The sequence below is a fragment of the Podarcis pityusensis genome (genome assembly GCF_964106645.2).
Source record: "Podarcis pityusensis genome assembly, chromosome: 7".
NCBI lineage: Eukaryota > Metazoa > Chordata > Lepidosauria > Squamata > Lacertidae > Podarcis > Podarcis pityusensis.
The window spans coordinates 16,373,700-16,400,819 of NC_138031.1; the positions used below are offsets into that span (position 1 = coordinate 16,373,700).

The 27,120-nt window shown below is 45.8% G+C and overlaps 1 protein-coding gene across 5 annotated transcripts in view; it reads left to right on the plus strand.

The window, feature by feature from the left end:
- Nucleotides 1-27,120, plus strand: part of SAMD12 (sterile alpha motif domain containing 12) — a 210,476-nt gene that overhangs the window by 41,764 nt on the left and 141,592 nt on the right. For 4 of the 5 annotated variants that reach the window (XR_013988293.1, XM_081012906.1, XM_081012908.1 and 1 more), the window contains exon 3: nt 8,395-8,524. Coding sequence is in view for 4 of the 5 variants with exons in the window: in XM_081012906.1 (XP_080869032.1) it covers nt 8,395-8,524 (130 nt within the window). In the remaining variant the exon portion in view is untranslated. The remainder of the gene's footprint in view (nt 1-8,394; nt 8,525-27,120) is intronic. The other variant, XM_081012909.1, reaches the window with a different exon arrangement.

Here is a 27,120-nt window from a genome sequence, read left to right on the forward strand (position 1 = left end):
CCCCCTGTTGAATATTTCTTGCCACCCACCAATCCACCCGCCATTTTCTGAGTGCCCCGGACTTCAACACAAACACACCATTCCAAGTCCAACTCAAGCTTCCTGTTGCCTGTTGTTCATTAGATACTTGCTTAGGAACAAAGGGAGCTGAATGATAGCAGGTCAAGACAGCTGAACTATCTGGCAAAGTGGGGGCGTGTAGTGTCCACACCCGGAATTTTTTCCAGTGCTTCATTTTTCTATGGAAGTTTTCCCCTTTCCAAAGTTTCGCTTGTAACAGGGAAAGGCTTCCAACTGCAAATATTAGGCAAGTGTAGCAGTTTCAGAGTTGAAATTGTTGGATTGCCATTTGGTGACAACATGGAAGTGGGCCATTTTGGAAGATAGCACCCACCCTCTGCAGTGCCCTCCTTGGGTGATTTGGGTGTCTCGCCAGAGTGGTGCATGCTCTGGTTATCTCCTGCTTGGACTACTGCAGTGCGCTCTACATGGGTTTACCTTTGAAGGTGACCCGAAAACTACAACTAATCCAGAATCTGGCAACTAGACTGGTGACTGGGAGTGGCCGCCGAGACCATATAACACCGGTCCTGAAAGACCTACACTGGCTCCCAGTATGTTTCTGAGCACAATCCAAAGTATTGGTACTGACCTTTAAAGCCCTAAACAGTCTCGGCCCAGTATACCTGAAGGCGCGTCTCTACCCCCATCGTTCAGCCCAGACACTGAGGTCCAGCTCCAAGGGTCTTTGGGAAGTTCCCTCACTGAGAGAAGTGAGGTTACAGGGAACCAGGCAGAGGGCCTTCTCGGTGGTGGTGCCCACCCTGTGGGACACCCTCCCACCCGATGTCAGGGAAATAAACAACTATCTGACTTTTAGGAGACATCTGAAGGCAATCCTGTTTGGGGAAGTTTTTAATGTTTGGATTTGATATCCCGCTTTATCACTACCCGAAGGAGAGTCAAAGCGGCTAACATTCTCCTTTCCCTTCCTCCCCCACAACAAACACTCTGTGAGGTGAGTGGGGCTGAGAGACTTCAGAGAAGTGTGAGTAGCCCAAGGTCACCCAGCAGCTGCATGTGGAGGAGCGGAGATGCGAACCCGGTTCACCGGATTACGAGTCTACCGCTCTTAACCACTACACCACACTGCTGATATTGATATGTTTGATATTTTATCACTTTATTATTATTAATATTCTTTGGGAGCCACCCAGAGTGGCTGGGGTAATAATAATAATATAATTAATAATAAGAAGAAGACAAAATTTACTTTTGAACATCTCTTAAGAACCTATATGTTTTCCCAAGCTTTCCTGGACTCAGACATCATCATCATCACCATCATTATTATTTGCTTTGCTCACTGATCAGTTTTATTTGTGAGCTGCAGTTGCACTTCGTTTGGCTTTTGCAACATTTTATTCAGTGTTGTTCGCATTCATAGTGATTTTATTTAAACCGCTTAGAGATTTTTGCTCTGTTGAGCTGTATCAATAAACAAGTATTCCCATGACTGACACCTTTCCTAGTGCAGAGTTGAAACAGCGACAACCAAGGGGTCTCCAGAGGCAGCTGCTGGTTGGGTTTCTTCTTGGGTCTGTTGATACCTTGGCACTCTATTTACTGCATGGCCTGTTTGGCTGTACAAGAGCTGGTGCCCCCTTTAAGTTGGGGGACGGGGGAATGGGGGTTAAGCACCTGCTGCCAATCCCTTGTCTTCATCTAACGTAAAATGCACTTTAGGCCTGGGATCTTAAACAGGCCATTTTCTCTCTTTCCTGTCTACTTAAAAAACAGACATGCAGGTGCTTTTAAAATGGCAGCTATTTTTAACTTAAGCAGACAAGATTCCCCTAAGAGGGAGTGAATCGATGTTCTTTTAAAAAAAGAGAGAAAGAAAAAGAAGAAGAAGACACAAATCCTTGAGGAAGAGGAGCGCTGAGCAGCATAAACCTTTCCCTAGACAGGGGTTTAAAGAGTCCTTCAGTCCCATAAGTGGCTGCTTAGACATAGTCTTGACACTTTGGCAGTAATTTAGCACTAGAAACATATTTATGCTTAAGATACGGCATCTCAGCCCTCTCGTCTTGTAAGAGGTTGCTAATGGGTTGTGTTTTTAAACATTAATAGCCCCTGAGCTTGATTCTCTTGCATTTGATGTCTTAATATGGCAGGGTGGGGAGGTCAGTTTACGTATGCTACTCGACTCCTGGACTTACGGCAAGGGTGATTTCCCTCTTAGGGTGGTGGTTATATCGGAGCACCGGTCAACCACAAGCTTTGCGAGATGAGAACACCCCTTTGTGCTGCCAGTCCACACAAACTAACAGCAGTGCCAATGCCAGGAGTTTGAGAGGCCTTGGGCACATTTGCAAAATGGAAAAACTGTCATGGACACCACAGATGTGCACCACAACTAGAGATGGGAAGGCCTGGGGGGGGGGGGAATGGGAAACTTGGGGGCGGGGAGAGAGGGTTTTTTTCTGGTTTTTCCATCCAAAGCCGTTTTTTTATTTGAAAAAAAAGGGGGGAACCCTGTTTTTCCCCCATTTTTTCCTGATTTTTTTCTAGGCCTTCCCATCTCTAACCACAACTAAGCACATGCCACAGCTTGTTGTTTTGATGGATATTGTTTTAATACTGTACATAGTGCATGCAGGGATGCAGGTGGCGCTGTGGTCTAAACCACTGAGCTTCTTGGGCTTGCCGATCAGAAGGTCGGAGGTTCAAATCCCTACGACGGAGTGAGCTCCCGTTGCTCTATCCCAGCTCCTGCCAGCCTAGCAGTTCGAAAGCACACCAGTGTAAGTAGATAAATAGGTACCGCTGTGGCAGGAAGGTAAATGGTGTTTCCGTGCGCGCTGGCCACATGACCTGGAAAACTGACTGCAGACAAACGCCGGCTCCCTCAGCCTGAAAAGCGAGATGAGTGCCGCACCCCATAGTCCCTTTTGACTGGACTTAACAGTCCAGGGGTCCTTTACCTTTTAGTGCATACCGTGTAGAGATTATTAGAAAAATTTAAGCACTTAACAAGTGTTTTTCAAAGAAACAAATGCATAAATAATGTTGGCTACAATTGAGCTTTTAATCTGAGCCTAATTTCAGCAAGGCAAGGGGACCCAGGTTGAGTCCTGTGCAGGTACAGGTGCATGTTCTTTATGCTAGCAAATGCTCTGTGAAAAGTAGGGGTGGCCCTCAGAAGAAGTGCGGCAAATAGTCAAGAATGACGGGGAGTTGCAGTCCCACAGCATAAGACTAGAACCCATATCCACCTGAGTCATGGGATAGGCAGGACAGAGAAAATGGTGTATTTTTTCACACAAACAGATTGTTAAATAAGATTGCTTCCACAAGAAAGCAGATTAGACAAAGTCATGGAGAATAAGGCTCTCACAGTGGCTGCTGGTTACAATGGTTATGGAGTAGTTCCCATTGGAAAATTGCTGTTGCGAACCTGTCCTGTTTGTGGGTTTCCACAGGAATTCCCACAGGAATTCCCTTATGCTCTCATCTTGACTCCTGTGGGAAGCAGTTTACAGCACTAGCGCTGTTGGTCTGTTCCAGCAGGCGTCTTCATGCCTTGCTGCTATTGTACACGCTGCAAAAAAATAATAATCAGATTGACACTGATTATAGAATTCCAAAATTTGGCTTTCTGTCTGATTGAATTCCTCTGCTTTTCACAAACCTCAGGGTTGTATTGTTACCGCCCGCTTCCTACTGTTTGACGTGACAGTAAGCATATATTATTTGCCGCTGATCCACAGGAAGATGCGGTTCCGTTCTGCGAAGAGACGGTTTCTGAAATAGCGTGCTGAGCTCCCAGTTTGTGCCCTGCCCGTGTTCCTGTGCTCAGTTTAAAAATGAGAAGATTGTTCCTTTAGCTGCTGGATGCATCGCCTTGCTGTAGGTTTTTGGAGGTCCAGCAAATGGGAGGAGCCCATGCTGTCCTCAACAGTGATAATTACATTCTTGCAGCAGGAGCACTCATTGGCATTTAATCTACAGAATACAATAATCTAGGCCTGCCAAGCAAGTGTGCTCATGAATACATTGTTAGTACTTTGCTAGGGCTCCAGTATTGTTTGTCTGGCCACTCTTCTGTTTTAGATCACTTTTCATTAAATAATAATAATAATAATAATAATAATAAGGTTTAAAACAACTGCACTGGCTGCTGCTTAATTTTCCAAAGTGCTAAGGATTACCTGCAAAGCCATATATGACCTGGTGACCTAAGAACATAAGGATGGCACTTCTGGATCAGACCACTGGATCTAGTCCTATATCTTTCTCTCACAGTGTCCCGCCCAATTGCCTACTATGGGAAGTCAGAAATCAAGACCTGAGTGGAACAGCATTCTCCTTCCTGCATTTTCCAGAGACTGTTTTTCAGAAGCATACTATGTCCGACATGGGAAGTAGAATCAGGGTTAGTGCAGATGACTACTCCCATTTATGTGGGGGTTCCATTCCAAGCTTCTGTGTGCATATGTGAAATTGTGTAAAATTCCCCATGTGTAGGAATGATCGCTGGCTGCGGAGCACACTGCCTGCACACGTGACCTTGGGGTACGGGGCACACTCCCCCTCACAGATAAGGCCACAGCTGTCTGAACATCTTGCCCTCTGTCTAACCTTTTGCGGTCTCAGTAGTCTGCCGTGTACTGTCTGTGACCTTTGTCTCGTTCGTCATACATTGTGCAAGGGGAAACGATGTGGTGGAAACAGGTGCCAAAATAGCTTTGTACCACCCCACGATCTCGGGACTGGAAGGTGTGCAAAGGTCACAGCCCAAAATGTATCTGCCTGGGTTTGCATATTGTGTCAATAAAAAGAGCCTCCACAGAGCTGGCCAGCAGCTTACTTGCAGCTCACCTGTGCGCAGCTCACCTGCATTATCAGCTCCTGCCTCATGTCCTTCACTTCACCCATGCACATCAGCTGCGCCTGCTCCGACACCCCTCCAGCTCCTGCAAGGGTGGTGGGGCTCAGTTGACCAGGTGCTCCCATTCCTGGGTACCACTTCTGGATACCCGGCAACACACACGTGTGCGGTTGTGCGCAAATAGAATCGCATAAACAGGAGTTGCCTGTAGCCCTTTAGTTGTAGTGTTAGAAGTAGTAGGAGAAGATCTGGGGATGTGAAGAGCTGCCTTCTCCCACACAAAGGAAACCGAGATAATCTTTTGAGGTCCTTCTGGGAGTCCTTGTCTTCCGAGGTTAGGCAGATGGCATCCAGAGACTGTCGTCTTCTTGATTTTTTCGCCTCGTTTCTTGGAACTTTTCCCCAAGGAAGCTTGCCAGATGCATAACCTCACGTCTCTTCAATGCCAGGCAAATATCTTCTTTCCCAGGCCTTCCAAAATATCTTGTGAATTGCTTTTGTGCTGCTGTTTTCAACATGTTTTAATTTGATCGGTTTTGTCATTTTTGTTTAATGCTGTTTGGTTAGCCGCACTAGGAGATGAAATACTGAAGGATGGAATATATATTGAAAAACAAAGTAAGACATACAAAAGAGACTGATTGTAAGATGATGATTTGACAACACTCAGTTGAAGTTATAAAGTGTAAACACAAACTCGTATCTCCCAGACAATTTTCCTGCAAAACGAGAAAGGAAATGAGTGAAAATCAGTTGCAGCTAAAGTACTTTTCATAAATTGAGAAAATTATGTTGGGGTTTTTTGGGGGTTTTTTTTGAAATTATGCTTTCTCTTCCTCTTCCCTGTACAGTGGTACCTCGGGTTAAGAACTTAATTCGTTCTGGAGGTCCGTTCTTAACCTGAAACTGGTCTTAACCTGAGGTACCACTTTAGCTAATGGGGCCTCCTGCTGCCTCCACACAATTTCTGTTCTCATCCTGAAGCAAAATTCTTAACCCAAGGTACTATTTCTGGGTTAGCGGAGTCTGTAACCTGAAGCGTCTGTAACTTGAGGTACCACTGTATATCTTACGTGTATGCGGATTTCATTTTTCTTGTTTTTATAATGTACTCTGAGGCACAAAATAAAACAGTGGAGGGGGAAACAAGCTGTTTAGGAGTTCATTCTTTACCAAGCTTGTGCCCTCCAGAAGTTACACCAAAACTCCCATCAGCCCCAACCAGCATGGCCACTAGTTAGTGATGAAGGGAATTCTAGTCCAACAACATCTGGATGGTGTCAGGTTAGTGAATGCTGTCCTGGTTCTTAATTCTGCATTCTGCTGTCCTGGTTCACAGGTTCTGTGTCCCAGATTAGAAGGAAAGAGTACTTTCCCCGTCTCAAAACTGCTGTTGCGTATGTGAATTATTAAGAAGGCTATTGATAAACTGGAATGTGTGCAGAGGAGGGTGATCAAGATAAGGGGCCTGGAAACCTAGCCTTATGAGTAACGGTTGTTTAGCCTGGAGAGGAAGAGACTGAAGGGGGATATGATAGGCATCTTCAAATTTCTCAAGGGCATATGGAAGATGAGCAAGCTTGTTTCCTCCTGCTGCAGTGGGCAGGGCAGACTCGAACCAATGACTTCAAGTTAAAAGAAAGGAGATTCCGACTAAACATCAGGAAGAACTTTCTGACATTAAGAGCTGTTCGACACTAGAACGGTTTCCCTGGGGACTCTCCCTCCTTGGAAGTTTTTAGGCAGAGGTTAGAATATGGCCATCTGTCATGGCTTGCTTTAGTTGAGATTTCTACATTACAGGGAGTTGGACCAGATGACTCTCAGGGTCCCTGCCAACAATTTTACGATTCTATTTTTGTTCTAAATCAACTGAATCCGTTGATCAGCTAGGATTTATTTAATCATATGACAGCCCTAACAACAACAACATCATCATTATCATCATCATCATTTATTATTTGTACCCCGCCCATCTGCCTGGGTTTCCCCAACCACTCTGGGCAGCTTCCAACAAAGATTAAAAATACATTAAAATGTCACACATTAAAAACTTCCCTCAGCAGGGCTGCCTTCAGATGTCTTCTAAATGTCAGGTAGTTGTTTATCTCTTTGACATCTGATGGGAGGGTGTTCCACAGGGAGGGCGCCACTGCCAAGAAGGCCTGGTTCCCTGTAGCTTCACTTCTTGCAGTGAGGGAACCACCAGAAGGCCCTCGGCGCTGGACCTCAGTGTCCGGGTAGAACGATGGGGGTGGAGACGCTCCTTCAGATATACTGGGCTGAGGCCATTTAGGGTTTTAAAGGTCAACACCAACACTTTGAATTGAACAATGCAGATCCGTTGTTATCTCTTGCCTCATTTGGAAAGTCAAAGCACTAATGGCTGTCCTAATATCAAGACATCTTTCTCAGACCTTTCTCAGTGACCTCTTGGTATCAGAGTGACAAGAGCTGTTCTACTGTAGAACAGTCTCCCTCAGGAGGTGGTAGACTCTCCTTTCTAGGAGATTTTTAAGCTGTCATGGTTGAGATTTCTGCATTGCGGGGGGTTGGACTCGATGATGGTTGGGGTCCCTTCCATCTCTACAGTTCTATGATGCTATGCATATATGATTCTATAATAATATAGGCTGCATTTTCAAGATCCATTGGAGGACCAACAGGAGTGGTGAGGACATACATCACAATTGCTTTTCATCTTAAAGAGCATTAATTGAGATGGGACGGCATGTTCAGTGATTATCCCGATTGTTACCTAAATTACCTCTGGTAACATTTTCCCACCTGCCATTAAACTCTTGAGATGTCTCTGATACCTGTACTTGTGAGCGCTGATTTATTAATTGCCAGCCATATGGAAAAGTGCCAGGGTGAGATCCCTTCTTTTGTTGACTGTTCTGTAAAAAGAGGAATGCCTGTGACTGCACAGAGTCTGGAGCAGCCTTAGCCAACCTGGTGCCCTCCAGATGTTCTGGAATGCTGGCTGGGGTGGATGGAAGTCTTAGTCCAAAATATCTTGAAACATCTTCCCACCTTGGATCAAATCTGTGCTTCCAGGTGTCATACGAAAGGTGCAGAGATAGTGTAGGATAGTACACACCCTGGAAATGTTCTCTTTCAGCTTGTGCCTTCTGGACTATCTGCCTGAGAAACAGTTTTTATCCAAATGCAATTTTGGTTTTAAACACAGTGTAAGGTAGTCTCTATGGGAGTATATTGTATTTAATTATGGGGTACCAGAGTCTTTAGGGGGCTAGCCAGGCTGGGATAGCTGGGATAGCAGGCTTGTTGGTTTTGAATGTCTGATGTAGATTTTTTCAATTTTGTTGTTCTGTATGGGACAATGACAATAAAGATTATCGTATCATATCGTAAGGCACCAGGTTGACTGCTCTGGAGCACTGGTGTCTTGATACAAGGCGAGGCACAGAATAAATGTCCCAAGCGGGACAAGACGTCTGCTCTAAATGGCCTTTTTCCTTGTTCTGCCTTTCCAGTCTAATATTGTGAAACTGACCAAGCCGGTGGCGCTGTGGACCCAGCAGGATGTGTGCAAGTGGCTGAAGAAACACTGCCCTAATCAGTATCAAATCTACAGTGAGTCATTCAAACAGCATGACATAACTGGTAAAGTATGAAATATAAAGACCTATTTCACTTGAGTGTGTATTGCTTGTTTCGATTTCTCTTGTTTTGCGAGGGGGCAACATCCGATAAAACTCGTGCTTCATTTTTTCGCCCGGTGCTGAGCGGTGGGGAGGCCGGGAGGGAATCGGCAGCATTCCCAGCTATGTTATCTGAAGGAGCAATCCGCAGAAAATATACAGTGAGGGAGCCTTGCCATGATAAAGGATTGTGGTTTTTAATCTATATCTTTTTTGACACATGCCCACCTTAGGGGCCTGGCTTAAGGCTGAAAGGGCATAAATGAAACAAACCGATTCTGCTCCATTAAGACTTTAGAATACAAGAAGCATAGCTTCATATGAGGAGCCCAGTGGAAGAACACAGGCTTTCTATATAGATGCTGCCAACCAAGCCTGATGTGTCTGGAGGTCAGGATATGAGCTCTGAGAGCTCATTGCTCTCTCTTCAAAGAAGAGGCAGACATGGAGAATCTAAATTCAGCTCAGATTAAAATCAGAGCCAGAGGGGGAAATTCTGGCTTGCTCCCCTCCCACCACCCATCCTCTCCAGCACCAGGCCTGAGGGTGTGCCAGAAGTGTGTTGCATGCTGCGCACACAGGACACACCAAGGGGGACACAGCCCCCCATGCCAGCTGATCAGTGCAGCTTATGTCCCCCTCTGCTCATCAAATGATCTAATAATCAGGGAGGACTCCATATGCATCCCCCACTGGGTGCTGGTCTTTGACCACCCCAGAAACACAGCAAGTTTTCTTTGCTGTTTGCCACCATGGCACAGATTGGTAGGGGTGAGGGTCAGTGGCTGAAAAAGAATTGCTTGGGAATCCAGATCACAGTTCTGAACTATAAGTTAGCTGCTCTGAGTTTAAGCCACACTTGGATTAGTTAGTTCTGCCTGTGGCCCTGGTGTTGCTATCAGACCATGGGTAGGCAAACTAAGGCCTCGGGGCTGGATCCGGCCCAATCGCCTTCTAAATCTGGCCCGCGGATGGTCCAGGAATCAGCTTGTTTTTACATGAGTAAAATGTGTGCTTTTATTTAAAATGCATCTCTGGGTTATTTGTGGGGCTTGCCTGGTGTTTTTACATGAGTAGAATGTGTGCTTTTATTTAAAATTAATCTCTGGGTTATTTGTGGGGCATAGGAATTCGTTCATTCCCCCCGCCCAAAAAAAAATATAGTCCGGCCCCCCACAAGGTCTGAGGGGCAGTGGACTGGCCCCCTGCTGGAAAGGTTTGCTGACCCCTGCTATCAGACTTTGCTATCAGACTCAAGGGGGAAACCAATATAAAAACAACACTGCACTGAACCTCTCCTTGCTAATTTTATTTTGTTTTGCCCTCTTGCATTATTTCAAGTTGTGCAAAAGTATTGCGCGGCGATATTGCAGGAAGTAAAAAGAATTTAATATTCTTGTCAAGTGAAAGCCTACCTGAAGGAGCCTCTCCACCCCACTGTTCAGCCCAGATTCCTGCATTTGCAAGGGACTGGATTTGATGACCCTCGTGGCCCTTCCCAACCTTCAACTCTATGTAGGTTCTGCCCCTTTTAAGATCTCTGGGGCAGGGTGGCATTCATCCTCCACCAGGCTCACTTCTCGGTGGCGGCTGGCACGGAAGAGGCGATTGCTAGGCGAGTACATTCCTAAACGGTGTGTCGCAACGAAGCAGCTGAGGTACCATGAGATATAAAATGAGGATAGACTCCTGCTGGGCCCACCTGCAAGTGAGGTTGCCCATTGCATTTTTGCATGGTTCTCCAGCTTTCACTGGGAAATCTTAACTGCTTCTGCTCGTTGGATAGGACTGGATAATTTTTTGGGGGGGAGGGGTGAAAGTGGCCTTGCTATTTATGTATTTTTTTAAAAAAATTATTAACAATTTCAACACATAACAAAATATCAAAACATATCATCTTCATTATTTTCCCCTTTCCCCCTCTACCTCCCCAACAAACCCTCCCCCCCAAGCCTTCCCTCAGCTCCTCTCTCTGATTTCTCAACACATACTGTTCTCTGCATACTGTAAAATTGTATAAATCCTTATATTATCTATCTACTATATTAACCATCAGTAGATTTGTGTATGTTTATTCAAAACCTGCCAAGGAGTCCAGTTCATTTTGTTGTCTTTTTAGATAATTTGTAAAAAGTTCCCACTCTTCTTTGAAGTCACAGTTGTCCTTATCTCGCAGTTTGTATGTCAGTTTAGCCAGTTCTGCGTAGTTCATCAATTTCTCTTGCATCAGGACTGGATCATTTAATCATTCAGAATTGCAGTGCCTTTGGGTATTCTGTCTGCTGCATCTCTGGATGATTCCCTGCACTGCCTGCTTCCAAACAGGACACACCTAGAGCAACAGGAGGGAATGCAGTTTAGTGGTAGAGCCCTGCTTGAATGCAAAAGACCCCAGACTCATTCTCCCATTTCCAGTTAACAGGGCCAAGTAGCCAAAGAATGAATTACCTCTGCCTGAGACTCTGCCAGTCAGAGTAGACAACACTGCATTAGATGAACAAATTGCCTGACCTAGAATATGGCAGTTTTCTGTGTTCTTAACAACTCAAGCAGATGCATGTGGGCTGCTCTCTGGGCAGGTAATTCTAACTCTTTCACCATCTACCTGAGAGCAGGAGCCCTGTTATTTTAGGCACGTCTTCTCCAAAATTTGTGGGATTTTTTTTTTTTAAAAAACAAAATCTCAAAAGCGAATAATTTTATAAACTCGTGGGGAAGCTGGTGTTAAATCGGCTATATGCCCACTCTGTTGTTACAGATCAGGAGCAAAACCTAACTGGAAAATCTGTGTAGGATTAACATGTCCTTTTGAATAATATGCCAGACAGGGCTTATTCCGCCTCCCTCCCCAATCCGCAGATTCCATGTCATGAGTTCTTATGGTTCATCTGCTGTAGAGGGAGGTAGCAAAACCAGCTTACAAATTTTTAGATCGATAATTTTAAAGCCATGCAACAGTCTTAATTTGCAAAAGCAAAAACCCTTGCTTGATATTTTTTAAAGCATTTTAACAGGTGAATTAAAAACCAGTGCAACAGGTAAAATAATAATAATAATGAATCGCTAACAGTAGCAAGATAGCAGCAAATGTCACTTAGCCATTTAAAAATGCCTCAATAAATAAGCGGGACGCGGGTGGCACTGTGGGTTAAACCACAGAGCCTAGGGCTTGCCGATCAGAAGGTCGGCGGTTCGAATCCCCATGACGGGGTGAGCTCCTGTTGCTCAGTCCCAGCTCCTGCCAACCCAACAGTTCAAAAGCACGTCAAAGTGCAAGTAGATAAATAGGTACCGCTCCAGCGGGAAGGTAAATGCCGTTTCCGTGCACTGCTCTGGTTCGCCAGAAGCGGCTTAGTCATACTGGCCACATAACCCGGAAGCTGTACACCGGCTCCCTCGGCGAGTAAAGCGAGATGAGCGCAGCAACCCCAGAGTCGGCCATGACTGGACCTAATGGCCAGGGGTCCCTTTGCCTTTACCAATAAATAAGCAGGCCTTTGTCTGGTGCCTAAAAGTAATTAAATTCATCACCTGGCACTGCTTTCTGGGGGACACAGCACTGCTGAAAAGCCCTTTCCACAATCTCCAGGTATCTCCACCATCAGAGATCAGGCTACTCCACGGTTGGACGCAGCAATGCTTCTGAATACCACTTCCTGGAAACCGCAGGAGGGTAGAGTGCTTTTGTGTTCGGATCCTTCTTGCCCCGTGGTCAGCCACTGTGAGAACAGGATGCTGGACTAAATGGGCCATTGGGGTGATCCAGCAGGGCTCTCCTTACGTTCTTGTGAGGGATGATCTTACCAATAGGACAGGCTCATGTGGAAGATGGTGGTCCTTTTTGGTGTCTGTGTCGCAATTCGTAGAAGACCCTAAATCAGGCGTGGGATACTTGTCACTCCCCTGAGGTTGCTGGACTACAAAGCTGACATCTTCCCTGACCAACTACCCTGACAGCTGCCGCTGATGGAAGTTAGAGTATGGCAACACCTAGAGGAAGGAAATCAGCCCTGAGTGCTCACTGGAAGGACAGATCCTGAAGCTGAGACTCCAATACTTTGGCCACCTCATGAGAAGAGAAGACTCCCTGGAAAAGACCCTGATGTTGGGAGAGATGGAAGGCACAAGGAGAAGGGACGACAGAGGAAGAGATGGTGGGACAGTGTTCTCGAAGCTACCAGCATGAGTTTGACTAAACTGTGGGAGGCAGTGGAAGACAGGAGTGCCTGGCGTACTCTGGTCCATGGGGTCATGAAGAGTTGGACACGACTAAACAACAACAACACCTAGAGGGCCACATGTTTCTCCACTCCTTCATTACGGTCTTCTACAAATTCCATGGTAATCTGCGCATTAAGAGAAACCCTCTCAAAATGCTTATTTAAATGAATGTTCGAAATGTCTACGCTTCAGAGAACTCTATAGCAACATTCCGGGAAGGGCAAATGATGAAGATTTGTCTTAAAATGGCTGCGAATACACATCTTGGAACCCAAGCCACTTCTTCCACATTTGCCTCAAAACTTCTCAATGGCCGCTTTCTCAGTGAAGTCGGTGCACCAATTTTATATATGGACTAAGTAGGAGAGAAGGAATAAAAGCAGGGGTCAGTAGACTTTTTCAGCAGGGGCCCAATCCACTGTCCCTCATAGCTTGTGGGGGACCGGACTATATTTTGAAAAAATAATAATGAACAAATTCCTATGCCTCACAAATAACCCAGAGATGCATTTTAAACAAAAGGACACATTCTACTCATGTAAAAACACGCTGATTCCTGGACCATCCGTGTGCTGGATTTAGAAGGCGATTGGGCTGGATCTGGCCCCCGGGCCTTATTTTGCCTACCTATTGATTAAAGGTTTCTTTCCCTTGCGCCTCGGTCGCAATGGGCTTCCCAGAAGGATGCTTTTGAAGACCTGCAGTAACTTTCCGTTCCTCAAGGGGGAGCTTGCGCACAAATTACTACGCCGTTTTCAATTTTTGTGTGACTGTAATGGGATCCTGCCTGTGAAAATGGATTGAAATTATTCAGGAGAGCTATAATTTGATACAGCAGATGCTTTTTTTTAACAGCACAACTATAAAAACAATGTTTTGTGTTCCAACCAAGAGACATGTTTTATTACATTTGCCATTGTAGTTAAGCGTGCGTGCTCAGATAGATTTTTGGTCACTTCCAGTTCCTGCCTCTACCCCTCCCCCAACCCCCCAAATTTATTCTTAACTTGTAATTTATTTGGCTAGAAAACACTGCTCTGTGTCTAAAAGTTTCTAGCAGGGAGTGAAAAGGTTAAACTTGCCCTCCCTGCTACTCAGGCTGCCCTACCCCACCCCTAATATTTATATATGCATATTTAAAACATGCATTCACACTATTCTCTGGCTGATTTAAAAATTGGCCATTTTTATTGTGCACAAAAAAAAAAAGGAAAAAGGAAAATAGATTCCAGTTGGAGAAGGCAGGCTGTTTTCTCGGTTAATCATCAATTATCCCCTCTTTGTTGTGGGAAAGTTGTAGCTTATAAACAGCTCGTTGAAAATGTAACAAGAGAGGAAGTATTGCAGATGGGGAATTCGCTATGATCTTGCAAAAGCAGAAACCCCACCATGCAGTTAAATGAATCCTTTGCCTTGCTAGCGGAAAGGCAGGCTCATTTGGAAAAGAAAAGAGCACATCAAGGGCAATATATTCAACACACTGGAATATTTTGCCATAACTCTTTTCAAGCTCTCCTGCCACCAGGAGGGCTAAAAGCTGCTTGACGAAAGGTGTGATTTCTCGGAGTTTTAACAAGAACATGTAACCGTATAGGATGAGCACACTTCCCAGTTTTTAAGTTCTGCTGGGGCAAGCAGATAGCCCAGTGGTGCTTCAGGGAAGAGCCATAGATCACTGGCTAAACATTGATTCTTGATTGTTTAATTTCTATACCACGTAATATATTAAAAATATATCCAAGAAGTGCACCAAAAAAACCCAGAAGCAGCAGCAAACAAATGAAATATTACAAAAACACACAATTGCTTATAAAAACCCTACATTCATACAAAGTTACTAATATATACAAATCAATAGCAATTCATTTTCATTCCGACACACTCAACCTCTCAGCCTCTGGGCTCTCGCCCAGGGTCCAAACAAACTCTCAGCTCACCCACAAAAGTCTCACAAAGAGAAGAGTTCCTGGAAAAGGCAAACATCACCCTAGTCCAGGGTTCCTCAAACTTGGGCCTCCAGCTGTTGTTGGACTCCAACTCCCATCATCCCTAGCTAGCAGGACTAGTGGTCAGGAATGATGGGAACTGTAGTCTAAAAACAACTGGAGACCCAAGTTTGGGAAACCCTGTCCTAGTCTTTTACACCAGACTTGCATTTTATGGTCAGGCCGAAGGCAGATGGTCCTTCTTCTGGTTGCCCATAGCTGTGTCCCATTCAGTTGCACTCTGCATACCCAGTTTTGGGTGCAACAGGTTTGTTGAGTTTCCCAGGGGGTCCAGAGGATGGGAAGAGGGGGACCCTCCACTCACAGCTCTTCCTTCACCCTCTGTCCACTATTCCTCCTCCAGTTGCTTTGTAAGCCAGTAGAAGCCAGCTTCCTATGTTCCTACATTGGAGGTCCAGCTCCGAGAGTCTTCTGTCAGGAAAAAGCACCAAGGCAAAAGCCAGCTCCAGATGGCTGGAATGCAAAACAGTGCAGATGTACTGTTGGAGAAAAGGTGGAGCCTATTCTCTGTACTGAGCACCGGATGTTAGCTCAGTGTGTCATATGACCTGTGCTGGAAGCACAGGGGAGGAGTGTGTGACTCTTCTGATGGAGTCTGAAGGGAACGGTCACATTTCTATGTACTGTTGAGTGACAGGAATAAAACATGTAGAAAGGACTCCTGTCTGTCTCATTTCCCCTCCCTGGGGAGAATGCAGGGAGGGAGGGAGGAGGAGGGTGTGTCCTGCTCACGTTTGAGGAGGATCGCCGGTTTGTTTACCTAGCCTGCCGGAGGTCGCAGACGGACGGTAAACAACAGTATCTCGCTCAATTGCCTCGGGGGAGGCCAGGTACCTCTGCCTGTGGGCTGATGATACTGACATATGGCAGCCTTCGGATGGTTGCGATTCATCGGACATCTGCATGAGAGGCTGGTGGATTGTCCTCCTCTGTTCCAAGGGAGAAGGCAAGCCTCTGAAAGAAGCCAGAGAGCTGGTGGAAAGAAGAGGTGTTTTCCAAAGCAACAAAGTTCAAGGTATGCTGCTGCATTTCGGGCTAAAAGTGTGAACGCAGAATGATTGATTCACTGGTTCACGGGGAGCTGCGTCTTGGAAAAATACAGCTCCGGGAGAAGAGGCCTGCATTCCACAAATTTTTGTGGTTAAGATAAGATGTCCTATTGAAATGCATTGTTGCTAGGTAACGGAAAGTTGGAAAGTTACTGGCAAAGGGGCTGGACTGTGAGCCTGGGAAAGTGAAACAAAATCAGAGAATGTTTTGGCTACAAAGTTTACGTGCCCTTGGAAGGGACTTTCATAGCAGCCAGAGTTTAGCTGCCAGGTGCAAAAGATCGTAAACAACAAGCAGTTTGCCTGCGTGAGAAAGAAAAAAACAACTGTTGGATTTTACAGTTTGTTTGACAGTGTGAGCTGGAGGCTTGGCTTCAAGATGGATGCCAAGAAGGGGGAGACTTGCCTAACTCATCTCCCCTGACCAGAGACAGTTATTCATCATGGTCTGGATGAATAACTACCCCAGAAGGGGTGAGCCAAGATGATGCTGGCCAAGTTCCTAAGAGCTCAACGAAAGCTGAGGAGAGCTTTGACCCCAGAGGGGAGAGTGCAGGAACTGTGGCTGTTGGAACTGTTGGTGTTCCTGAACAAGGTGCAATGGGTGTTGCTGACAGGGGGAGGAAAGAACAGAGCTCAAATCTCCCCACTGATGATGCTACTGGGAAGCATGGAGTAGCATTGAGTGCTGTCCGATGCTACAATTGTGGACAGACTGGGCATCTACAGCGAAACTGTAAGAAGCCGCGCCAGTCAAGAGGAGCAAAGAGCAGCTCTACGAAGCCTGAGGCGTCAGGCAAAAGCCGTACCAAGTGCCAGGTGAAACCTGCAAAGGCTATGATGGCGAAAGGAACCACGCCAGATGTTGGGAACGCCTTCATAATTGACACGGGCACAACGGTTCATATGTGCCCGCACAGAGGACTGTTTTCGACGTTGAAGAAGCAAAGCTTCACTGTGAAACAGGCCAACGGTCAAGAGCTGGAAGCAACCGGAATTGGGACTGTGTATCTTGAGAGTCTGAACTTGACTATAAGTGATGTTTACCTGGTTCCAGAACTGAGATTTAATCTGCTGAGCGTGTCGCAGATTGCAAAGAAAGGACTGAAACTGTCCTATGATGCTAAAAGCTGCAAGATCTACAAAGATGGAGAACTGTTTCTTACTGCCAAAGAGAAAGATGGACTGTATTTGTTGACTTTTGATCAAAGTGATTACATGGAATGTAATTCTTCTGAGTCTAACGAAATCTCTCTTGCAGGTGTGACCAGTGTGAGCACCAGGAAGGTGACGAAGAAGGTCGACAGAGCATTTCAGCGGGTGTATGCTGATGTGATTGGTCCTCTAGAACCATCTAGAGGCGGTGCACGATTTTACCTTTTGTGTGTGGATTGTTTCACTAATTATTCTTGGGTTTATATGATGGAGAAACCGCAAGAAACTTTAGAAAAGTTTCAGGAGTTTTGTGACAAGGTTAAAAATATGCATGATGCTAACATTGATTGTCTTTTCACAGATGACAAGCAAATTTTTCTGTTACAGAAGTTTCAGAAGTTCCTGGATGGAAAAGGGATAGACCACAAAGTGGCAGTTTCGCAAGAAGCGTGGAACAGGGGGGTCTGTGTTAGGGTGAACAAAGAATTGCAAAAGGGGATGAATGCGCAATTGCTGAGTTCACATTTGCCACATGAATATTGGGCCGAATCGCTAGCGTCCTATCTTCATGTGTGGTTGAGAAAAGTCTCAACAGAGTTGGGATGTTCTCCTTTTGAGAAGCTGTTCAATAGAAAACCTTCTGTTGCCTATTTTAAGGTTTTCGGGTCTCATGTGAGAACAGAAGCTCCAGGTGGAGTAAAGAATGCCAGAGGCATTTTTGTGGGATATGAAAAGGGTCTCTACAGAGTAATTTTGTCTGAATCTGGTCAGGTGATTCTCACAAAGTTTCTAGAGAGTGCTCCAGAGCAAGAGCGGGTTGTAGAACACACATTTCCCACAGGAAACGATTCAGATGATGATGATGATTTTTCTGATGTCACAGATTACAGTGGTACTGATGATGATGACAGTGATAGCTCAAAGAGCTCAGTTGACACAGTCATTGAGAGGAAATCTCACACAATGGATAGACCTTCACAGGTGAAGGATGAACCACTGTTTACTATTGGAACTGGTTCTCCAAAGAGTCCTGAGACTGAACCAGTGAGCAGAGAGGATCAGCACCTCATACGCAGGTCTGAGAGAGTTACAAAGGGTGTACCACCAAAGAGGTACTCAAAAGAGTTTGCTAACTTAGCTGTTGCATGTGTTGCTATTGTTAACAACTCCAAGCAAGTTGAAGCAGTGTCTAAGTCAGAGACAAAGACACAACAGAGGGTAGCAAGCCAAGGTAATGCAGAAGCACTCATTCCTTGGAAGCCAGACAACCAGAGAGGTACACTGGTGAAACCAGTGGTGGGGAGTTCCAAGGGTGGAACTGAAACAACAGGGGACTGTTATATGTATAACAACTGTTTGTTTTCTTCTCTGGATCATGTTTTGCCAATTGATGCTTTTGGGGGAGGATGTCAGGAAAAAGCACCAAGGCAAAAGCCAGCTCCAGATGGCTGGAATGCAAAACAGTGCAGATGTACTGTTGGAGAAAAGGTGGAGCCTATTCTCTGTACTGAGCACCGGATGTTAGCTCAGTGTGTCATATGACCTGTGCTGGAAGCACAGGGGAGGAGTGTGTGACTCTTCTGATGGAGTCTGAAGGGAACGGTCACATTTCTATGTACTGTTGAGTGACAGGAATAAAACATGTAGAAAGGACTCCTGTCTGTCTCATTTCCCCTCCCTGGGGAGAATGCAGGGAGGGAGGGAGGGAGGAGGAGGGTGTGTCCTGCTCACGTTTGAGGAGGATCGCCGGTTTGTTTACCTAGCCTGCCGGAGGTCGCAGACGGACGGTAAACAACAGTATCTCGCTCAATTGCCTCGGGGGAGGCCAGGTACCTCTGCCTGTGGGCTGATGATACTGACAGTGTCCCGTTCAGTTGCACTCTGCATACCCAGTTTTGGGTGCAACAGGTTTGTTGAGTTTCCCAGGGGGTCCAGAGGATGGGAAGAGGGGGACCCTCCACTCACAGCTCTTCCTTCACCCTCTGTCCACTATTCCTCCTCCAGTTGCTTTGTAAGCCAGTAGAAGCCAGCTTCCTGTGTTCCTACATTGGAGGTCCAGCTCCGAGAGTCTTCTGGCGGTTCCTTCACTGTGAGAAGTGAGGTTATGGGGAACCAGGCAGAGGGCTTTCTCGGTAGTGGCACCCGCCCTGTGGAACGCCCTCCCGCCAGATGTCAAGGAAATAAACAACTACAGTGGTACCTCGGGTTACAGACGCTTCAGGTTACAGACACTTCAGGTTATAGACTCCGCTAACCCAGAAATAGTACCTCGGGTTAAGAACTTTGCTTCAGCATGAGAACAGCAATCATGTGGCGGTGGCGTGGCGGCAGCAGGAGGCCCCATTAGCTAAAGTGGTACCTCAGGTTAAAAACAGTTTCAGGTTAAGAACGGACCTCCAGAACGAATTAAGTTCTTAACCCGAGGTACCACTCTATCTGACTTTTAGAAGACACCTGAAGGCAGCCCGGTTTAGGGAAGTTTTTAATGTTTGATGTTTTATTGTGTTTTTAATAGTCTGTTGGAAGTCGCCCAGAGTGGCTGGGGAGACCCATACAGATGGGTGGGGTATGAGTAATAAATTATTATTGTTGTTGTTGACTTTAACTCAGTTGCATGCAGGAGCATCTCCAATTAGGGTTTGGAAAAGCACCCTTCACCCCTGGAGGCATACTCCATTGTCTCTCGAGACAGATGCTGACAACTGCAAGGCCTTTGGCCATGCTGGCTGTGGTTGATGTGACCTGGAGCCCAACCACATGTGAAGGCTCACCAGTTCCCCATTTGGGCACTCAGGTTTAGAGATTTCCTTAAAAAGTTACCTCATCAAGGTGAGAAAACACACATGTTTCAAAACATGAACCAACAAGCAACTATCTTTTGTATATCACTTAATAACTTTTAGGATGTTAAGCAGTCTATAATAAAAAAACTAAAAATAATAAAATAAACAAGAACAGCCCAAACAACTTCACTTTTTTCTTCTTCATCAACTGCCTACCTTTTTTGACTTAAAGTTCTACCTTCTGGAAAGGGCATCTTTAGATCCGAAAACCAAAACACGCAAAAGCTCAGCTGTAGGGGAGATCAGGGGTGTGGGGTGTGGAGAAGTTTTATTTCCCCCCTCATGAAATCTTCAAGGAAGAGACGGGATTCAGTTTCCGTCTGTCTTGCTCACGCTTTACCTCTCCTGACATCTGAAAGTCTGCAAACAGCAAACGCTCAGGCACTATAACTGATGTGCCCCTGACAACTACCAATCTATATCTGATAAGAGAAATGCAACAAAACAAAAAGCAAGTCCTGAAATACTCCTGGAGAAGCGAAGCTGAATAAGAATACATATTTTCATTGGCAGAGAGAATCAGGTCTTCGCCGGGAAGGATGGGCTTTCGAGAGGTAATATAAGGGTTTGTTGTAGTAGTATATTTATTGTGGTCCATGACCTGCAGTAGAGAAGTTGATGAGCCCCATCTGCCCCAAAGACCTACACTGATGAGAGAGGGGATTATTGGTTTTTGGAGGGGGGATTGCTGGTTTGTTGTTGTTCTTATTTCTGCTATGTATTTTGTGGTTTTTATATTGCAATTTTATGTTGTAAACCAACCTGAGAGGTGCCGTATACAAAGGGCGGTATACAAATTGAAAAAATAATAGTAATAAGTACAGTCCCATAGCATTGAGGGCCACAGGTTCCCCCCCTCCCTGCTGTACAGGTAGAAAACAATATTTTCCAGCAGTAAACCGCCCCCCCCCCATGAAACATGTCTTTCCTTTTGGCGAATTCTGTGAAGGACGGGCTGAAACGTCGTGCAAGTTGAAGGATGTAAGGAGGAAGGGAGAGCACAGAATCATCTAGTCCCACCCTCTGCAATGCAGGAATCTCAGCTAAAGCATCCATGGCAAATGGCCGTGGTCAAGGAAGCTGAACCTTGCCTTTGTCTGGTTGTGCTTAGCTTATTTTGTTTATTTTATTATCTTCCAAGGAGCTCAAGGTGCTGTGCGTGGTTCTCCTGCCTCCGCCCCCCCATTTCATCCTTACAACAACCCTGCCATGTAGTAATAATAATAATAATTTATTATTTGTACCCCGCCCACTCTGGGTGGCTTCCAACAAAGAACAAAAATACACTAAAATGTCACACATTAAAAGCTTCCCTAAACAGAGCTGCCTTCAGATGTCTTCTAAAAGTTTGGTAGTTATTTTTCTCTTTGACATCTGATGGGAGGGCGTTCCACAGGGCGGGTGCCACTACCGAGAAGGCCCTTCTGCCTGGTTCCCTGTAGCTTTGCTTCTCGCAGTGAGGGAACCGTCAGAAGGCCCTCAGAGCTGGACCTCAGTGTCAGGGCAGAACGATGGGGGTGGAGACACTCCTTCAGGTATACTGGGCCAAGGCCGTTTAGGGCTTTAAACACTTTGAATTGGGCTCGGAAATGTACTGGGAGCCAATGTAGGTCTTTCAAGACCAGTGTTATGTGGTCTCGACTGAAACGGTGACTGGCCCAAGGTCACCCAGTGAGTGGGATTCGAACCCTGCTCTCCCAGGTCATAGCCCAACCCAATAACCATTATGCCACACACTGGCTTAGTTGACACCCTGGGGAGATGGGGTGGGTGGGGACACTCAGTTTTTCACTCTTCCTCATAATGCTTAGGGCATGGGTAGGCAAACTAAGGCCCGGGGGCCGGATCCGGCCCAATCGCCTTCTAAATCCGGCCTGCGGACGGTCCAGGAATCAGAGTGTTTTTACATGAATAGAATGTGTCCTTTTATTTAAAATGCATCTCTGTGTGATTTTGGGGGCATAGGAATTCATTTATTTATTTGTTTTTCAAAATATAGTCTGGCCCCCCCACAAGGCCTGCGGGACAGTGGACCGGCCCCCTGCTGAAAAAGTTTTCTGACCCCTGGCTTAGGGCCATTTAGTCCAGGAGAACAGTGGGAGATTGAGTACAGTCATACCTTGAGTTACAGCCACTTCAGGTTGCATTTTTTCAGGTTACGGACCGCCGAAACCCGGAAGTACTGGAATGGGTTACTTCCGGGTTTTGGCAGTTGCGCATGCGCAGAAGCACTAAATCATGCTTTGTGCATGCTCAGAAGCGCCAAATCACAACCTGCGTGCATCCCACATGGATCATGCTCGCAACCCGAGCGTCCACTGTATAGGAAAATCTGACGTGCTTCATCACACGGTGCCTGGTTAAACTATGAAATTTGATTTCGCAAGAAGCAGCGAGTCAGCACATCATGCCAAGTTCTTTGGGGCACTAGAATGTATTAGTGTGTCAGCACTTTTCATTATTCCCCGCCGTTGTTAAATTTAAGCAATGCAAGGGATGTATTGCCTATAATATTTTACAAGTATTCCAGTGAAAACGTTTGTGTAATGCAATATTTAAAGCACAAAGAAGGGTATGTGCTTTAGTTTTCCCCACACTTAGGTGTTTCCCAAGCAATAACAGACTTCCTCAGGAGTTTGTGGGCTCTCCTTTGTTAGTGGCTTTCAAGCAGAGGTTGGATGGCCATCTGTCATGGATGCATCAGCGGGTTGGTCTAGATGACCCTCAGGGTCCCTTCTGACTCTATAAATCTGTGGTTCTATGTGCTCCTTATAGCACCTACATAAGCTCCACATATCCCGTCTAGAACAAAACTGCCTCTCTCTGGAGAAAAATATTTGCGTATGCATTATGTAATGTCTCTGCTAAGCAACTTCTATTACTTATTACTGCTCGCTTTTCTACTGCTGACTTGCAAAAATTGTTAGGCAGTGTGCTGGAACGGTACAATCACCCATCTAGCAAAAAGCAAAATGCAGTAAACTACAGTTAAATTGCCCTTTTTTTCTTTTCCTTTTTTCTTTTAACAGAAAGAAAGAAAGAAAAGCTCTCTAATGCACAAATAGCGTTTTATACCTTGGAAATTTCTCAGAAGGGTTATGCAGAACTTTCCAATCTGAGCTGGCTTATTTGTTCAAACCTGTAGTTAAGGCCTCTTGCATGGGAGAGGAACGAGATGATGCTGATAGCATCGTGCTTTAAGCAGGCACTGAATGACTTTCCTCAAGACAGTAAATTGCAATTAATTCCCCAAGAGTTGCTAGAGGTACCAGGGTGTGGGTGGCAAGGCTGCCAGGGTTGGATTCACACAGCGATTTCTTGGATCTGCTCCAGGGCTCAGGGCAACAGGAAAGCTGATCCAGCAACATTGGCGTGGGCAGATCCCAGCATGGCTGTTGTTTAGTGGTGCACCATCTCAGTCAGGCTGAGACACTGCCGAGAGAGCAGCTGCTGTCTCTAAAGTCAAATGGACATCAGGAATCAGGGACTTGGGCCAAGGCCAGGGGAAACTGGACAATAAAATAACATGCAGGATAAAAGAGGGGTGAGAAATGTAGAAGGGCACCATCTCACAGTCATTCCACCTGCAGGCAGGTTCTGTAGGGGCAAGCCAGGGTGGGAACAGGGTAAGCGGGCACTCTATGGGCAAGCGATGCTCAGATTACTGGGAAAGCCCAGCCATCTCAGCTACTGTGTTTAGAACATCATAGAGCAGGGGTCCCCAAACTAAGGCACACAGGCCGGTTAAGGCCCGAGGGACTCATTTATCGGGCCCGCAACGACCTCTGCTGCCACCGCCCACTCTTACCGGCACTGCACTGCTCGGCTGCCCGCTTCTGGGTCAGAGGAGCACTGGAAATAGCTTGTGCGCATGCGCAAGTGTTATTTCCGGTGCACATCCGGGTCGGAGGAGGCCCGTGCACATGCGCACAAGCTATTTCCGGTGCTCCTCCGACCCAGAAGTGCACCGGAAATAGCGTGTGTGCATGCGTATGGGCACGCGCTCCCCTGCCCTCCGGCCCACCGCACAATCGGCGCTGGAGACACTGGACCAAGGTGTTGTAAGTTTGCTGACCCCTGCCATAGAGGTTATGATTTGATAGGATGGGAGCTTTCATTAAGGGGTGACAACCCTTTAATTTAGGGACCCTCTTCCTCCCTGCCTCCAGCTCGGTAATTCAAGCACTGAGTAGGGAACAGGCTAATAGGCTAGGTGGGATACGGAAGATATGCAGGTTCAGAGATGGTAGAAGCAAAGCAAGTCATGGAATGCTCATTCATTCATTCATTCCATTTGTATTCCATGTTTCCTCCAAGGAGCTCGAACTGGCATACACGATTTCTACCTTCCTTTTGTTATCTTGACAACAACCCTATAGCTCAGTTGGCAGAGCATGAGACTCTTGATCTCAGAGTCATGGGTCCAAGCCCAATGTTGGGTGAAAGACTCCTGGATTGCAGAGGGTGACCTGCATGGTCCTTTCCAACTCTACAGTTCTATGATTCTATGAACCCTGGTCTCCGAGATCCTAGTCCAAAATGCTCCTGCCAGCAGTCTCTTCCTCCTTGCTTTTATAGGGGCTGCTGGGAGCAGGACCCACAGAGCAAACTCGGAAGCTGAAGAGGGCTCAAATCAGTCTGCTTACGATTTGAGCAGGGCAGTGCTCAAACGGAACAATTCCTAGCTAGAGGCTGAGTTTACTGGTCAAACACCCCTAAACCCCAATAGCAAAGTGACAGCAGCCTTACCTCTGTATTTTCTGCCATGAAATAGTTAGTTGCTAAAGCGGTGTTTTATTTTGTATTTATTGAGACCCAACAGTGTTTCTCTATGAGTTTGAGTACGCAAAGCATCTATAGCTGTTGATCTTAGATTGGATCAAATTCCCAAAGGTCGGGTATCTGAAGTTTTGCTGGAGGTAAATTAAATTCTGCCAATGCAATTTTCCTCTCTAGGAAGATGTTTGTAGTGATCAAAAACTACCCCATGTTGCTATACGGGTTGAAGAATTGACTAAGCAATAAAGTTGAGGTTAATAATCCATCCCTTTCTGTTCATCGCATTTTCATTCTTCCTGTAGAACCAAGTCTTAGCAGTTGAAAGTAATATTAAAGGATGCTAAGGAGTTTGAGTTAATGTACTGCATGGCTCAACCTTTTAATTCACTACAGTTTGCCAAGTTTGCAACCATCTCTGCCCTGGTCATGTCCAGGCTTGACTACTGCAATGTTCTCTACTTGGGGCTGCCTTTAAAAGTAGCTTGGACCTGCTAGCTGGTCTAGAATTTGGCCACTGGAGTTTTGATAGGGGTGAGGGAATCAGCTTCCATAACACCACAACTATACCAGTGGCACTGGCTCCTGGTCCATTTCTGAGATGATTTTAACATTTAAAGCCTTAAATTGATATTGAGTAAGCTTTTAGTGTTCAGACTGCCTTTAGTGGCTACTGCCCAGCAATGTGGGCCCAGAAATAGTTTAAATAAATAAAAGAACACTGTAAACAAATGCGTTTTCCAAAGGGCACAAAGTAGGATGTAAAAATTGCACTCCGGAAGTGGATGCATTGATGATTCCCAGTTCCCGTGTAAAATACAGTGGTACCTCAGGTTACATATGCTTCAGGTTACAGACTCTGCTAACCCAGAAATAATGGTTAAGAACTTTGCTTCAGGATGAGAACAGAAATCGTGCTCTGGCGGCGCGGCGGCAGCAGGAGGCCCCATTAGCTAAAGTGGTGCTTCAGGTTAAAAACAGTTTCAGGTTAAGAACGGACCTCCGGAACGAATTAAGTACTTCACCCGAGGTACCACTGTATAGCCCTCTTCGTGCATTGCTCATAAGTGTGGTGTTAGGGGATGTGGAGCTGCACATTTAACCCTTTCCCCAAGTTCTGCATTGGGCACAAAACATCTGTATGAAGTGTAGAAGTGAAGATGATCATGGCAACAGGGCAAACAGTGGATGTGGCATCGGGGCGGAGCTAAACCACCCCCATTGTTCTGCCCAGACACCGAGGTCTAGCGTTGAGGGTCTTCTGGCGGTTCCCTCACTGCAAGAAGAAGAAGAAGAAGAAGAAGAAGAAGAAGAAGAAGAAGAGGAGGAGTTTGGATTTGATATCCCACTTTATCACTACCCGAAGGAGTCTCAAAGCCGCTAACATTCTCCTTTCCCTTCCTCCCCCACAACAAGAAGCCAAGTTACAGGGAACCAAGCAGAGGGCCTTCTCGGTAATGGCACCCGCCCTGTGGAACGCCCTCCCACCAGATGTCAAAGAGAAAAACAACTACCAGACTTTGAGAAGGTATCTGAAGGCAGCCCTCTTTAGGGAAGCTTTTAATGTTTAACAGACTACTGTATTTTAATACTTTGTTGGAAACCGCCCAGAGTGGCTGGGGAAACCCAGCCAGATGGGCGGGGTATAAATAATAAATTATTATTATATTTTATTATTATAAACGCATGACGCCACAGAGTCTGCCACCACCTTTGCCCTCATCATGCAAGTAACGTGCGAAGGGTTCTTACGAGTTGGCGGTTTCTGGAAGCTCATCAGTGCCTGTCCGTAAACCAAAAAGTATGTAGATTTTTCGGTTCAGCTTGATTGGCATTTATTTGAGAGTTTGATTCTCCTTGATCTTAGTTGCTATCTCTATAATCATCATCTGAGGCCTTTTTCATGTGCCTCCTCCACCAGAGGTCCGGAGGGTGGCAACACGACAACGGGCCTTTTCTGCAGTGGCCCCCTGTTTTTGGAATGCTCTCCCCAGGGTGGCTCACCTGGGGCCTTCATTATACACCTTTAGGAGCTAGGCAAAAGTATTTCTCTTCAAACCAATTTCCCACTAAGAAAAAAAGTTGCCACATATTGCATTCTTCAGAAATTTGTCCAGGGGAACATCAGACTAGGTGGACCAGTGGCCTCATCCAGCAGGACCCTTCCTCTTTGCTGTATCCTAGTTTTTAATGCCCATGGGATATTTTATACATGGGATATCCAGTATGCAACAGTTTTCCTCTACTGGTTGTCATAAGTTATTTCAAGAGGAGAAATGAGGCTGCCTTCACCTCAGTACTCCCCTATTTACTCCCTGATTAATAGATCTCTCTCTTGGATGTCCCCATTTAAGAATCGCTGGTTCCATTACAATGAAATGCCTGAATTTTCATTAAGAAAGTAAAAAAAAAAACTCAACAAGAAAGTGAGAGATCATGAGTTGATACCAGAAGGATGAGACTGATTAATGTGCATTAAGAAGAGAGGTGCGATGACTGTCGACCTGT